Below are 17,362 nucleotides of genomic sequence, written 5' to 3'. Positions count from 1 at the left end.
TGCTGTTAATCTCAGTAATAGTTCATTGAGCAGTAGGAGGTCTTTATTCCCTTGACTGTACCTCCCCCCAACCCTCTTCCCCTTTTTACTTTAAAAAGGGTGTGACATGTAGATTCAAACCAGACTGAGAGCCAAGGCAGTCATTTGCTTTATCAGTTGGAGCTTTGAGGTCAGTCCGTGCTGCATATAAGGGTGGTGGTGTTCAGCACGCTGCTTTGTGCACACAGTACCTGCAGAGATTAAAGCTTAAGACATTCTGTCATATTCTCAACCCTTCAAAGGGTCTCTGCAGGCCTGAGGGAATGAACCGTCTCTGCACTGGAGAATAAATCAGGGGTACATAGCATGAACTTGCTTGATTCAAATGTTACGGTTTCTTAAAATAGTTCCAGAAAATGCATCCAGCAGGCATTTCAATGGACCTTTCCTTGCTTAAAAACCACCTTTCAGGATGAATTATATTTGTGGAGCATAGAGAATTTGAATAAGTGTTTATAACAGTTCTTATCATGGTTGTATCATCAAAAGTCAAATGCAGTTAGCGAGTGAGTGATGTGACATTCACAATAAAGACATAAAGATAGTCTGAATAGTCCAACAAGTAGGAGCTTGTTGACCACTCTTGCCAAATTCTCAGCCTTGTGCATTGTCAGAATGCTTTGAGGCTTTAAACTGTTTTGTAGTATGTAATGTTTAGCTGAAATATTTGCATGAGGGATGTTTTATCTTATGTTTTATGTTTTATCTTTATAACTGTTGAATCTTACAGTCTCTTCATTTAAGAGGTTCTCACACTGAGCTCTACTATGTTTTTCTGATGAAAAGATCATGTTTGAAGAAGACATTCTCCAACCTTAGGGTTAGTCATTCAAAAATGAAAATTCTGTCATCAGTTACTCAACTTCCTGTCATTTCAAACCCATAAGATGTGTTCTTCTTCAAAACAAAGATATTTTTAATGAAACCTGAGAGATTTCTGAACGTCCATTGGAAGTCTGTTCCACCAAAACAATGATGCTTCAAAAAAACCTTCCATTTACCATATTTGCTGTGCTCTATTTATGCGTTGATCAAAGTGTATATGTAATTAAAAGCCAAAATTAAATTTGTTCATCATATATAGAAATTCAGTCTCTACGGAAGACTTTGATTAAAGCTCTAGATTCATATGGTTTACTTTCAGTATCCCTTTATGAACTTTTTGAAACGTCAAAGTTTTGGTGGAATGGATGGAAAGAAATCTCTCAGGTTTTACTAAAAACATCTTCATTTGTGTTTCGAAGATGAACATAAGTCTTGTGGGCTTAGATCAACATCAAAGTAACTGATAACAGAGTTTTCATTTTTGGGTGATGTTTTTGGAGGTTATGTCTTGCTATTGACCCTATATTTATATATCAGCTTTCTTTAATTCAAAATCATTCACTGGTTGATGCTTACTTCTTACTGTTTTGCGCACAGTAGTGGAAAGGTTGGAGAGAGTGTATAAACCTGACGAATTATTCTATTAAAAATAAGTTCTTATCGCCAAAATGTTAAAAAGACAGTCAAGCATATTTTCATTTTTCATATCCACGAGTAAAGCTGATGGTGTTTCTGATCAAAAGATATCCCGAGAAGATGGAACTGCACAATTCTGCTAATAATAATAAGGATAGCAGACACGAATATGGAAGCTTGTTTCTGCCACGGAACTTTTTGTCTCACAATTCTGACTTTTTCTTACAATTGCAAGTTTATATCTCACAAATCTAACTTAGTAACACGCAACTGCAAGTTTATATCATGCAATTCTGACTTTATAACTCTCAATTGCGACTTTATATCACTCAATTCTAACTTTATAACTCGCATTTGCAAGTTTATGTCACGCAATTCTGACTTTATAACTCGCAATTGCAAGTTTAGATCACACAATTCTAATTTTATAACTCAGAATTTGACTTTATAACTCGCAATTGCAAGATTATATCATTTTATCAGCCAATACTCAGTATTAAATAATTTGGTTTGGGGGCCTAAAAAACTTGATTGGGACATCCCTAATTAGGTCTACCATTAGTTGACACGTTGAGTCTGATGATTACTTGTGGATCACATGACTTCAGTCACTCCTGTTCTATGCCAGGAGTAGAAAGAAGAAAAAAAAATGACATCTCCGTTATGTGGAGTCATCTGTAATGTCTAAATAAAATTGTAATAATTTGAATTTCAGTGAAAATAAAGTGAAACCGTAGCTTGAATCAACGTCATCTGACAGTGGAAACTATTGCTTCTCCTTGTTCATGCAAGTCCTAACATGTAAGTTAATAACTGGACTAGTATCCGTGTTTGCTGACTGACCTTGGCTCATGCTCTTATGTCAGTAGCACCCTTAGCACAATCAGAAATTGATGCTGAGGTACTCTAGAAAAACACTCTTCAGTGTGAAGGGTGCTGCTAATAGTGTCATTTGGCTGTCCTCTACCATTGCTATATTAGATATGCTAAGTATTACTAGATCTGATGTGTTATTATATATATAAATAATGCAACAGGAAGCTCTTCTACACATTGCCATTGAAAACAAATGTTATTCTCTGCATGAATGATGGTGAATGATGCACCCTTTTGACAAATTATTTACTCTACTTTTCAAAAGTTTGGGGTCAGTAAGAGTTTGTTTTTTCGGATGGAATGAGGCCAGTCAGATCTCATGGAAATCAACTTTTTCCTTAAGAGAACAACGTGTATCCAATTCTGTCCTTCCTTACGTTGAGCGGACTGTGCCAAAACTCACCATATATCCAATTAGAGGATGTATTACTCATACATAGTTGCACAACCATTATAGTCTGTAAGATTTTGTAATGTTCTTCAAAGAAGTCTCTTATGCTCACAAAGGCTGTTAGTCTGGCTATCACCAGACCAAGCTCAGTCTTTTAAGATTTAACATTAGTCTGGGGAGTCTGCTCAGTATTTTCTACTGCACAAGAGGCATGATCAATGGGCATAGTTTAAATGACTCTGTACGCAATTGGATAGTCCTTCAACCAATCAGACCAACTATCCGGATGACGTACTTTGCAGCGAAAACTCCTGGCAGTAAACGTGCCAACAAACGTGTTGCTTTGGAGCATTGATCAGCGTTTTGCAGAAGCAGCAATGGCATCGAGTGAATTCTTTTTTTTTTTCAGGTTGTGCAAAAAAAACATGAAAGTGAGTGGTATTTACACCCACTCGAGTGATTTGTTTGCTAAACTAAAGAAGCCATTGAGCATCGTCGAGAGGTTAAAAGGAATTGGATTGGACTAAACCCACCAATAGCGCGCCAGATGGATAAGCCAGTTTGTGATTGGTCCCCGCAGATTTGTAACGGAAGCAGGATAGAAGAATGTACAGGTTTCCAGCCTGAGCTGCAGGGCGAACCCCCCCCCTGAAAATAAAATATCAAAAGGATAAACAATGCAGATTTATTTTTTACAGCCATCTTTGATAATATTTACCAAGGGGGCAAATAATTCTGACCAGCAATGTATATTTATATGTATTGTCTAAAACAACATGATTCTACATACAGTTGTTTTAGATAATGCTACCAAACTCAAATATGGCCTCACTCATAAATTGTGTTGTAACCCATGTAGCACCTCCAACACACAAGCCCACTGATTGAGGCCTGACATTTCACCCACTCGTTTCTCTGTGGCACTTCCTCTTCGGCCTGTAATAGTGCTTCGACATTTTGCACCAGTGCTGGTAATCTAGCCAAGCCTTTCGTCCCTGCGTGTGTGCTATTGGAACACTGAAAGCATGGAATCAAGCCATATGTTCTCTTAGTGCTTTAATACTGTGCATGTCCAGTCCTCGCAGGATTACGCCAGGGTATTTATTCAAAGCCTTGTGACGTGACTAGCCTGAGTCTTACTGCATCCAGTTGGCCAGGAACAGTTATTGATCCCCTGGAATGAGGAGCAGGGATCTACTGGACCTGGGATTGTGAGATATATAACACATGTGGTATATAAAGAGAGAGGAGCAGTGGTACACTACATATAGGGAGAGAGGGTTAACATTCCCTCTACCTCTTGAGTTGGAACTTGAGTTATTCCAATAGGATTGTACATTCTTTCTTAACTGTTTGTTTATCTTTGCCAGCCTGGTGTATAAGATTCCTCAGGCTGATGAGAGTCATCCTCTCTTGTGCATTTTGCCCTAAAAGTTGTTTCACAATTGTTATTACATTTTTTTTATTTGAAAACACTTATCTTTTGGCTGAACAAAGAAATTCAGAGTTTGAAGAATTAGTTTAAGGAATGTTTCAAATGTCATAACACACACAGCTGTCATAACATTTCCAATATGCTATACGTTGTGTGCACAAATGAGTTTGAAAATAGCAGAAAAGTTTAAAGAACTATCATATTTGGATTTTAATAACAGCAGCAGTGTCTAATGTCTGTTAGAATGTGCTTTTTTGCAAAATGGGAATTATAACAGGACTTAAAGGAGAACTCTGCAACTCTAGCGAACTCTAGTCACTTCTTCGCTGATTTTCCCTATTGTTGTCGCGTGTTTTCGCCACGAGCTCCCCCTACAGCGGGGGGGGGGGCGTATATTTCACAACACAGTCGTAAAAAACTCACTTGCGGCGGCCTCCTCCCCCTCTCTACCGCTGCTCATGTGCATTTGTTTTGATCGGAGCAAGCCAACTGTATCGTGTGGAGCTATGTCTACCGAGGTGGGTAATCTGGTAATACATCATACATGCGTGGGTGTTTATGTCGAATTGCCGTAAAGCAATTTGTGTTTTGCGCTCGTTCTCGTTCTAGTTCTCGCTTCTCACGAGACTTCCAATTTCTATCTTGCCGGGACGGTAGTGCCCAAGTTGCAAGGTTGGTTTTCCGCCTGGGAACGCTGGGGGGAGCGGGGAAAGTCACCAATATCACCAGAACAGGTTGTTTAACCATCCAAATGATTTCTAGACAGTTTTATTAAGTTAAAAAAGTTACCAAGTTCTCCTTTAATTGTAAAATATATGAAAGGATTAGGTTTGTCACAGTACCAAAATTTCAGTAGTCAGTACCAATACCAGTAAAATTTCATGATTCTCTGTACCGATTTTGATACCAGAGCAAAAACTGTTGTTGAATTAAGTACTTGAAAAAATTGTATCCCGTTTTCTCTCGTCTATTGGTTATCACTGTCAATCATCGCCATTTCCGATTCAATTGCGCATTTAAATACGGTTGTCAATCCTCAAACTCTGCAGTGTTCTCAGCAGCATGAAAAACTAAACTTGTATTCAGATTGTGAACGGGTAATAAACAGAAAGAAAGAAAGAGCCTCCCTTTATAATCACTAAGGCTGTCAGTTTCTAAAGTGCAAACTCACTGAATTCTGCACTCTCGTGAAAACTCCCATTATAATAAAAAAAGCTGTCTTAATTGTACAATGAATATTTATATCGTGTTTACACTTTGTTGGTCACAGTGAAAGGATTCGCAAGCGTGCGACTCGCGTTGAAACTTAATGATTAAAACTTACTGACTAGCACCTCTGATTGGCCATTGCGTTCATGCGTTCAACAGATATGATTGGGATTGGCTACAATGCTCAATACTCAAAACACACTGTAAATAGAAACCTTTGACACTTAGAGAGAGCTTGAACAAACACGAACGAGAGCATTTGAAAGCAGTTTATATCATCGGGTATAGAATATACCCAGTACTCGGCAGAAATGCTAATACTGTCAACTTTTTTTCTTTCTTTTTTTGTACCGACTGTATCAGTTGTACTGGTGCGTTTGACAACCCAAGTAGGGATGTAATATATATTTATGCCACATGAGCCTATACTACAGTTTTTTTTTTTTTATTATATTGGTCAATATTGTATCTTTGATTGTGCATGCTCATTTAACCCATTTTTTACATTTTTTTAATGCCATCATCTAACATTCACTAAAGATAATTTTTAAAAGCACTATTAAAGGTCCCGTATTATGCCCCTTTTCACAAGATGTAAAATAAGTCTCTGATGTCCCCAGAGTGTGTATGTGAAGTTTCAGCTCAAAATACCCAACAGATAATTTTTTACAGCATGTTTAAATTGTCTTTTTTTGGGGCTCAGAAAAACACGCTGTTTTAGTGTGTGCCCTTTAAATGCAAATTAGCTGCTGCTGCACTGCACAGGGGGCGGAGCTTCATGAGCTCGCGCTCAGTCTCAGGACAATTTCATCTCACGGAATGATGATAATATAAGAAACTCTCAGTAACAGTGTTCATTTCGACCCGGAGTCGGACAATAATGCCTACAGAGTCAGAGTGCTGTATAGAGATGGAACAGGTATAGTTTAGTTTAATTACGGTTATAACGTATTTGTCATTTGCTTGTATGTATCCATTATTAATAGCCTACAAGTCTGCTGTTTCGGACCAGGTCCGAATGACGATCAAACATATACTGATGAGTTTAATAAAGTTTATTGTACATCACACAAAAGATGAAGCGTCAGTTTTACTTCAGAAAATCACCGTAAGAGCTGAGTAAACACAGTATAAGAAGTGCGCAAGTACATAAACGAATTTCGGTAGAGTTGAGGGAGCATTTTCTTTAAAAACAAAATAATTCCACCTCGTCTTCAGCGGCTGCCTCAGATTTCGGGAGTAAATAGAGAGAGCTATGTGGATTAATACATCCAGCCACACAACACCTACAAGACATTCTCGTCAGTGCAGCAGCTCTGAACTCGATCAGGGCGGGTCTATGTTGAAACGGCAGTGTCTGTCAACACTCGTGGGCGGGGCCTGTGCTTAGTGACGTCACTAAAACAGCATTCTGAAAACAGGTCGTTGGGAGACACTGCTGATGATTTATGGGGATTAATAAAAAAGGAGTGAGTGGATTTTTATCACTATTGGGTGGTTGTGTACACACACTGCCAACACACATTTATGTCCAAACAGCATGCAAAAGTGAGTTTTGCATAATAGGGGACCTTTAATTTAATAATGCAATTTTCAGCACCTCTAAATGAATATCCATTTCCAATACTGTGCTGTGCTGTGTTTTTGTTTTTAATTTATTTAAATGAAATTGTTTAAAATTTTCAGCCATAATGTGAAAAAATGTTCAACTTATAATAACAGAATTATAATTAAAGTGCCTTATGTTAGAAGTAAGTCTGTTATGTAAATGTATTTGTTTTCAAAGAAATGCTTTTTTTCTTTTCTTTTTTTTTAAGTGGCATCATTGCTACACATAGTGAAAAGACCCGACTAATCAATAATTAATTTTTTTGTTCCAGTGAAAGCTCTTGTGGATGGTTCATCCAAACATATCCATCTTTCACTGGGCACGCTGCCCACTCTGATTGTGTCTGTGATTCGATATGACCTTTAGTGTCCCGTCTCATCAAGATTATGTCTTAGTTTCCTCTCCATCCCATTTTCTGGGTTTGAGTTGGATGCAAATGGATAGAGGATTTACTAAGAAATAGAGAGACAAAAAATTACAAGTTGGAATCAAGTGAGTGACAGATGGGCCGAGAGAGAATGAGGTTTACGCAAAGCTGGCAGCCGCTTCAGAGTTCATCACCTTTTTCATTCTGGAGATAAAGAAAAGGGCTGTAAGTAATTTGTGTTCGGTCACAGTCTTCAGTTTTTCTTTGCTCTCTTCTTCTCACTCGTCTGCACACAGGTGCGGTTCCTCGCCCTGGGTTATGATAACAGTCATTTGGATTCTGAGAGAGGGTGTATCACCACACAAATGGCGGAGCAGATGGAGAGTGCGTGAAGGAGGAGCTGTTTGTGTTTGTTCACACACTAGGGTTGTGTAATACTTTTCAAACCAAACAGAACGAAGATGTGGCCTGGTTTTGTGCCCAAAGCATGTGGCAGGAATCTGTGATGCTGATGTAGGTAAAGAGGGGTTTAGAACACGCACAGATGAGACATAGACTGAAAGTTATGTAACTGTAGTTATGGTAAGAAACATAATCCTACAGGCTGATTTTTCGGCAGGATTTTTTGAGGATTTTTCTGAGAAATGAATTTAATATTTGTTACACATCATGTTTGGGCTTCCTTAAGTCAGACAAGTTGAAGCGTCATTCTAAAAACTTAGTACATTTTGACCAGCGATCTGGCACTTGCTATTTGGTCTTTAAAACTTGATCTCCTTTAATGCTCCATAATCCAAAGAATTGCAGAGCTCTTGGCACTCTTGTACTGTACATTCCTATGCATGTAACGTTTGAGTAGATTGAAAAATAAATAGTAAAATCACTAAAAAAATAAAAAGTGAGGAGTCAGAGCTGTGGCATAACAGTTTGCGCACATGCTCCTGACATGATGAGCCATGGTTCTGATGTGGGTAATTTAGGTTTGAACCTGACACATCTTGACCCTGTTCACGCGAATAATCTTTTGCCATACTGTCTCCACTAAATAAATATGGTAAAAAAAGAAGAAGAAATCACAGAAATTTTTTTCTATAGGATTTTAAGGCGAGACACGGCAGGCAAAAACATTGATTTTTCATGCAGTGGTCAGTTTTGAGATTTTGGTCTAGTTTACTCCTTCAATATGTGTTCTTTCAAGCTGCTATAAAGAAAACGTTGAAAATATACATTAAGATGTTTATTTTATTACATTTTGTTTACTTGCGGCAGTACTTGCTTTTACTTTGTTTACTTTTTTTACTTTGTTTACTTACTTGCATATTTTCAGACGGATCTCGGCATGTCGCGTTGGAATGCTAGCTTCCTGGTAAATTCGGGAGAAAAACCAGGAAGTTAGCATTCCAACGCGTCACGCCGAGATCTGTCTGTTTACTGAAGTCTGTCATGACCGGTTTCATTGTAAAGCTCTGAGTCTCCTGCACAACGCTATGTAACCCAAATATGGGCATTTCCTTTGTATCAGTAACCGATCGTGAATGTCCAAAGGGGGATTTAAAGCTAACGACGATTTCTCATTTAGAGCTATTTAAATCTTTAACTGCTGTTTTCTCAAAATGAGTTTTTTGTCATTCTCCAGTACAAACTTCTCACACCAAACTTTCCAGTTATACACTTAGCAGTATTCTGAAGATATTTTCAGAGGGATTTGTTAATAAATCATTCCTGGCCTGATTTATGTGACATTTTAATTAAAAAAAATATGGCGAAAATCTATTTTTTATGGCTATGGACAGTATATTTTGATTTCCTAGGTAGCCTAATGAAAGCATATATCCTGAATTTTTATTTTCATCTTGTGTGTAAACAAAATGAAAAAAGAATTTTGCACCTGGCTTTATCATATGTTCAGATCTATCTACCGAAAATATATGCAAAATTGTGCATATTTAATGAGATAATGCCTAATTTGCATAATTAAACATACAAATTTCTAAAACTTGTAATACATTTAAAACTTGTAATACATTTTTATATACTTATGTAAGTAATCAACTGAGGAAGTTTCATGGTGATATCTATTATTTTAAAATTTTACCCTATTCACCTGTAGTGTCTCGCCTTAAGTCGATTTTCACGAAATGAAAATTGGCCATATTGTTGGAGCCGATTGCCTCATGGGCAGCTCTCTGACACATTGTGTGCTTCGTGCGACTTGGCCTTTTAGTCTTGGCTTGTGGTAGAGACACAATGTTCAGTCCCGCTCCCGCAGTGTTCAGTACCGCTCCCGCAAAGATTTGTCATTTTTAGTCCCGCTCCCGCCCGCATCTGTGATGTCCCGCTCCCGCCCGCAAATGCCCGCAAGACGGCAGGCAGGTTCACTTTCTGTCTCACGAAAGGTCTTGTAAAAAAAATGTGTGCGCACATAATTCCTTACCAATACTTGGTAACATATTTATTGGTAAGCCTGCATATGTTCAACCATACAAAACATTAAATAGACATCAGTAACTAACGCCAACAAAGATAAACATTAATCGGCCCAAATTCCAATAGGCTTGATTATCGTGTAACATAAAAACAGCCTTAGGCATGGCCTAGCCTACACATAGGAACATTTGAAAAACGGATCATTCTTATCTAGCCTAGACTATAGACTATATCACAGGCCATTTAAAATGTGATCACAAAACACGAAACTTTAACCATTTATATATTTTACTTTACACTCATATTTAATTTGCGGGAGTGCAGCGTATCATCCCTCCCGCCCGCACCCGCAAGTGCACCTCCATCATCCCGCCCGCGCCCGCAATGACCTTTCAGAATTTGTCCCGCGCCACACTGTTTTGCGTCGCGACCCGCGGGTCCTGCGGGACTCCCGCGGGAGTGCAGACCTCTAGCTTGTGGTACTTTCAGATCTCGTCCCCTCTCTCATACATTGCATCCTGTCAGATCTTTATTGTCCTATACAATAACAGCAAAATACCAGAAAAGTAAATCTTTAAACCATTTAATATAAAATTATACATTTATTAAAGGTTCCAGGCTTCATTGTGAATGATTAATCAATGCACATTATCCCAAAGGAAATTGTCTCAGAATGTAATAATTTGCCTAAGTAAAATGTGAATGTACTTACAAGTTGATTGAGCTATGAGCTATAATGAAGGTAGCCTACAATGTGAAGCAAGTCATGGCCAGTTTCATTAGCCACAGTAATGACAGGAAACAGCCAGTCAGTTTAGTCACACACTTCAGCTACATTTAAACAAGCACATAACAGTGCTTGGCTTAACGTGAAGAAACCAGGGAACAAATTGAATCAAATGCTTAATAGGTCAGAACTATTGCAAGCTGGAAATCTGTGTTGGGTTCTTTCCGTTAAAGTGAAGTCGTTAGGTTTGGGTTAAATACTTGTGGGCATTTGGGCTGTTTTGCATAGTACGTAATACTACGTAGTCACAGCAGCATGTATTATAAAAGCTGTGTGTTGTCTGAAATCAGTGGTTTACATGACAATGAAGAGGTGAAGCCTAATATGATGACTAAACGCTTTTCTTAAATATGTCCAATGTGTTTCATGTTTTGCCCATGTTTTGTCCCTCAGGAGTCGGAACCTTTCTGGCTCTCCTCGTCCACGACCCGTGAAGAAAATCCACTTTATTAAGAACATGAGGCAGTACGACACCAGGGGCAGCAGGTATTGTTTATTCTCTTCTCTCAGTGTGTGTGTGGGTGGGGGTGTGGGTGTGTGTGTGGGTGGGGAATGGGATGGGTGTGTGTTTGTGCCTGTCAGTCTGTCTTTTCCACACTATGTAATGTTTTCCCCTCTGTGTGCTTCAAAACAAACAATCTGCCCGTCATCATTATTTTATCAGTTTGAACGTGATCCGTTACACTTGCTTTATGCTGTGCTTATGTACGATTCATCATGTGAGGTTATCATATCTGACAGTTTGAGACACTGAAGAGGGGAAGTTATTTTTTGAAAGGATTGCAAGGGCTCATGAATTAAAAAAAAAAAAATGATGTGCTCAGATAAATCATTTGTAATAAATACTGCAATATTTCATAAAAAATAAGAATTGTTGATTTTAGATTACAAAATTATGGTGAGTTTTGGCACAGGCCGCTCAACATAAGGATTGTTTGTTGTTCTCTTAAGGAAGTGGTTGTTCTCCATGAGATCTGGCCTTTTTCCATTTGAGGAACAGCAGCTATGTTTACTAAGTCTCATTATAAACTGCCCCAAATAGACAGCGGCCCTTATTTTCCGCTTGTGTTCCCAGGCTTTTGGTTTTCACACACACATATGCATGTTCCTCACTTTCACAGGGTCACAGACAGGATTGGGGCAAAATAAAACCAATAGAATATTTTCCACTGGATGATCACAGATCCAGATAAGCTTAGTGTTCAGTGGTTTCATCTATCGCATAAACGCGATACGGCAGAGTGTAAAAAAAAAACAAATCCAGCAAATGCTGTAGACTAATAACTGTTCCCTGTGAGAAACAAAGGGGCACTGTAATAAAAGTCAACATAATATCCAATTATAATGTTACACTATCTAAAGTCAGTTCAAAATTTGTAACTTATGAGGTCATATCCTATTTTCTGGGTTCAATATAGTTGGCATTCTTCAATAAAACCTGTTCTAAGTTTATAAAACAATCTGAAATAGTGAATCCTCCATTGGGCCGCATTCAAATCTTAAGATGTGTTTTTTTTTTTTCTTTTATGAAGACATTTGTACATGAAAATTATGCTTGTTGAAATCCTGTTGAGATATAAGTGGAAATCTGTCTTTGATATCTCTAGAAAATGATTCAATTAATGGCCAACTCGTACTCGCTATTATTTCTGGTGCCATTTCTCCACAGTCATGTGACTGTTGACGAAAAAAATCCTCTTGGCTGCTGCGGCAGACCCTCAGTTTCATGTTAACTGCCATTTTACCACTCTGTCACAATTCTATGGTTAAAATGCAGTCGCACACCCATAGCTAACACAGATACCATCCCACTTCCTGTGTGAAAGAAGTGAGAGACAAGTGTACACCGAGGCTGATGATGCAGGTGTTCTGGCTCTGTGTGTGTGTTGTGGGACAAAATATCCCCAAAAGGATGGTAATACCAGAAATCTTTGGTATTTCAGAAGTCCCAATGAGCTTATAAATCATACTAAGTGATGTTTTTTGAAAATGTAAAAATGCAGAAAGTTTTCTGTGATGGGTAGGTTTAGGGTTTTGGTTACAAAATATACAGTTTGTACAGTTTAAAAATCATTATGTCTATGGAAAGTCCTCATAAAACGTGTGCGTGCGTGCGTGCGTGCGTGCGTGCGTGCGTGCGTGCGTGCGTGCGTGGAAAAAGTGTGTAATGTTAACTTGTTTGTGTTCGCCACTGCAGGATCGTCCTTATCTGTGCCAGAAGGTCTTTGTGTGCCGCCTTCTCTGTGCTACCGTATGGAGAGAGCTTCCACATCAGGTACTCAAACACACGCTCACACATAAAAAATAAAAAATACTTATTTAAAACTAGGGTTGGCAATTTCGGAGAGGCTAGCAATAGTGAGCTAGCTTTGAAAGCAGAAGACCCCATCCCTTCAAGCGTCTCCTAAGCCACGCCCTTTCAAAACACATGGCACAGCCAGAGCAGAGTCTACAAAGCCTCACAAGAGACAGCGTTAAATAACCTCATGCCTCAAAGCACAAAACATTACAATAATAATTAACTAAACAACTTAAAGAGCTCTTACGTGTACCACCTGGCTGCTGCAGATTCATTTCGGCGTTGATATTGTTGACATACAAATGCATAAATCTGGTTTTGAGGACAGCTCAGAGTACTGTTATTCTTTTTATAAATTTTTTCAGGACAGATTCATGTTATTGATCTAATTTGAATGATTCATCTGTGCATATTTAATTTATTTTTAGTAATTTATTTATTTTTTACCTTCTTTAATCAAAAGTTCATAACTAGACCTCAGACCACAGACTTCTCTCTGCTTATGTATGCAGGACTTCTCTAATCATTTGGTCCGATTAAACCCTGCCCCTGGGTTTTACCAAAAATATTATTGTTTTTGCTTAGTATATTTGTTACTTACAGTGAGGAAAATAAGTATTTGAACACCCTGCTATTTTGCAAGTTCTCCCACTTAGAAATCATGGAGGGGTCTGAAATTGTCATCGTAGGTGCATGTCCACTGTGAGAGACATAATCTAAAAAAAAAATCCAGAAATCACAATGTATGATTTTTTAACTATTTATTTGTATGATACAGCTGCAAATAAGTATTTGAACACCTGAGAAAATCAATGTTAATATTTGGTACTGTAGCCTTTGTTTGCAATTACAGAGGTCAAACGTTTCCTGTAGTTTTTCACCAGGTTTGCACACACTGCAGGAGGGATTTTGGTCCACTCCTCCACACAGATCTTCTCTAGATCAGTCAGGTTTCTGGGCTGTCGCTGAGAAACACGGAGTTTGAGCTCCCTCCAAAGATTCTCTATTGGGTTTAGGTCTGGAGACTGGTTAGGCCACGCCAGAACCTTGATATGCTTCTTACAGAGCCACTCCTTGGTTATCCTGGCTGTGTGCTTCGGGTCATTGTCATGTTGGAAGACCCAGCCTCGACCCATCTTCAATGCTCTAACTGAGGGAAGGAGGTTGTTCTCCAAAATCTCGCAATACATGGCCCCGGTCATCCTCTCCTTAATACAGTGCAGTCGCCCTGTCCCATGTGCAGAAAAACACCCCCAAAGCATGATGCTACCACCCCCATGCTTCACAGTAGGGATGGTGTTCTTGGGATGGTACTCATCATTCTTCTTCCTCCAAACACGTTTAGTGGAATTATGACCAAAAAGTTCTATTTTGGTCTCATCTGACCACATGACTTTCTCCCATGACTCCTCTGGATCATCCAAATGGTCATTGGCAAACTTAAGACGGGCCTTGACATGTGCTGGTTTAAGCAGGGGAACCTTCCGTGCCATGCATGATTTCAAACCATGACGTCTTAGTGTATTACCAACAGTAACCTTGGAAACGTTGGTCCCAGCTCTTTTCAGGTCATTGACCAGCTCCTCCCGTGTAGTTCTGGGCTGATTTCTCACCTTTCTTAGGATCATTGAGACCCCACGAGGTGAGATCTTGCATGGAGCCCCAGTCCGAGGGAGATTGACAGTCATGTTTAGCTTATTCCATTTTCTAATGATTGCTCCAACAGTGGACCTTTTTTCACCAAGCTGCTTGGCAATTTCCCCGTAGCCCTTTCCAGCCTTGTGGAGGTGTACAATTTTGTCTCTAGTGTCTTTGGACAGCTCTTTGGTCTTGGCCATGTTAGTAGTTGGATTCTTACTGATTGTATGGGGTGGACAGGTGTCTTTATGCAGCTAACGACCTCAAACAGGTGCATCTAATTTAGGATAATAAATGGAGTGGAGGTGGACATTTTAAAGGCAGACTAACAGGTCTTTGAGGGTCAGAATTCTAGCTGATAGACAGGTGTTCAAATACTTATTTGCAGCTGTATCATACAAATAAATAGTTAAAAAATCATATATTGTGATTTCTGGTTTTTTTTTTTTTTAGATTATGTCTCTCACAGTGGACATGCACCTACGATGACAATTTCAGACCCCTCCATGATTTCCAAGTGGGAGAACTTGCAAAATAGCAGGGTGTTCAAATACTTATTTTCCTCACTGTATTTAGTTAAGCAGCAGTTATTCACACTTGGTTGACTGGTTTAAAGTTTCTATACTAAAATATACTAATAAATTAAAAGGATTGATTATTAAGGATGCAGAATTGTTCATTGGGAAAAATTGGAATTTCCTTTTGATTCCCATTCCTAGCCTTCACTTCCACGACACTTGTCCTTGCATGATCTTTAAATAGACAGATAAACACAAAAAGATATGTGCAGTCATTTGGGTTCCTCTGCTCTCCTCTGGGGATTCATATCCAGGATGAGATTCGGGGAAAATGGGGAAGGAAGGAATTTTTCCCACATCCTTGAGCTGGGCCTGGTATGACACGAACGACAACACCCTCTCCTTTCCCACCATCTCCATTACAGTTCCAGAAAATGCTGAAATAAAAAAAAAAATAAGATTGAAACCTTGTGAAACTTCCTCTTATCCACCTTTTTTCCTGACCGCGAAGTCTTGCCTTTATACTCAAAGCGGAATTATCCTTTACATTTCTGGTCTCCGGTGGTTCTAGTCAAATTAGCGTATTTTCAGAGCTGATAATGTAATGTTAAACCTATGAAAATGGTTTTAAAAAAGCACATGGCTCCATATTACCATCACGTTACAGTGTTGCTGTGACCGTCTTTTGTTAGTGTCTCACCCGTCAAAGTTTAATGAGTGCGTAGATGACATGAAGTTAGCTACATTGAAAAAAGATGTGCGCTCATATCCTACATACAGCTGCCTATCAGTTGAAGTTAAAAATGATAAGAGCGCACATATAGGGTTGAATTCAGGTTGATTGGGAAACTTTTTCCCTGCTATCTTTATGGCAAAAAGCAACCCAATCACCATGAATTCACCCTACCTTTTATGGGGAGCATTTTAACTTAAGTGCTGCAAGCTATGGCTGTTTTCTCTTGTCAGTCTTTGGCATAAAATGCAAGGCATATGGCGCTGTAAACTGACATTCTTTTCAGATTTATTGGTGCTCAAAACACATACTTTCCAGGAATTTCTTCAGTTTATTGCTGTCGTTGTGGCAGTCAACAACAGCTGAGCTTAACCCTGTGCTCATTTTAACTTTAGTAATGTTCAAAAAGTTTGTTTATTTAATTGTTGCTCTTTTACCCCATTTTAACAATGGGTTCCTATGGAGACAGGACAGCATCCAAACGGAAGTTAGAATCCGTTATGGCGGCGCTCATCATTTGCTCAGGAAAAAGGTGGATAGATACATCACATTTCTGAAAGAGAAAAGTAAAATTACACAGTCATGCTATGCAAGGTGGTTTGAGACTGTAGATAAGGGATGCTAGATGAAGGGTATATATGTGTGTGTTCTGCTAACGATTTAAGAGCAGAGCTGTACACAACACTCTCAGTTACTTCTTGAAGGAAAAGCAAATGATTGGGTTATCGGGTTGAATTTGTCTGTATTAGGTGAATTAGACCTGTGATTGTTGAGTTGAGTTCATTATTTCTGTCTTACAATAATTCACAGAAGTACTGGGAAAAACTTTTATAGTTTGTATATAAGCACTGATGTCTACAGTAGAGATTAAAATAGAGTAAATCACCTTTTGAAAGTAACTTGACGCTTCAAATAAAGATTTCATCAATTATAGATATAACCAGTAGGTGGCGACAAGTGACTGTTAAAAAATGCATTTGTCATTGAATCATTCGTTCAAGAGATTTGTTCTAAAATGCTGATTCATCCTATAATGAAACATGCAAAGTCTTTATAAGTGAGTCATTGAATCATTCATTAAAACTGATTTTTTTTTAAATATTCTAATTATTTATTTATTTCTTTTTTATAACTGCAGCAATTAACATTTTGTCAGAACCTCTAGTAAATTACATGTTATTTTGTTTAGTTATCTCTCCACAATCGTGGTAGAATTTGTGATCTCTGTTTGAAACAATAACAAAAAAAATGTGATTCTTAATTTATCCAGAAACGTGCAGCTCTTAACTCATCTTGAAGGACTTTATTTAGCCAATAGATGTAGTGTTAGTCAAAGCTGGTCAGAGGTAGGGTAATGGGTAATGGTAATAGGTGGAAGGACATTATAGAGATCATTTGATTGGACAGTTTTGTGAGTGCAAGATGAGTCATCAATATTTTTGGCCCGTTTTTGTAGAAGAGGAAAAGGAAATTAAATTTGAATTCACATATCAAATAAAATACATTTTGTCAACTACAAGGAGTACACTAAAATATGGATGACCTCAGAGCTGTTAGACATATATTTATCCCT

At 38.4% G+C, this 17,362-nt stretch overlaps 1 protein-coding gene across 2 annotated transcripts in view; it reads left to right on the top strand.

Moving 5' to 3' along the window:
* The window catches only part of cables2b (Cdk5 and Abl enzyme substrate 2b), a 34,165-nt gene that overhangs the window by 2,459 nt on the left and 14,344 nt on the right, over nucleotides 1–17,362 (top strand). For both annotated transcript variants that reach the window (XM_084097998.1, XM_084097997.1), the window contains exons 2-3: nucleotides 10,995–11,087; nucleotides 12,799–12,876. In XM_084097998.1, the coding sequence (XP_083954124.1) occupies nucleotides 10,995–11,087; nucleotides 12,799–12,876 (171 nt within the window). The remainder of the gene's footprint in view (nucleotides 1–10,994; nucleotides 11,088–12,798; nucleotides 12,877–17,362) is intronic.

The sequence above is a fragment of the Abramis brama genome, assembly GCF_963993115.1.
Source record: "Abramis brama genome assembly, chromosome: 22".
Lineage (NCBI taxonomy): Eukaryota > Metazoa > Chordata > Actinopteri > Cypriniformes > Leuciscidae > Abramis > Abramis brama.
Note: the sequence above shows the minus strand (reverse complement) of the source record. Positions and strands in the feature narration are given on the sequence as shown.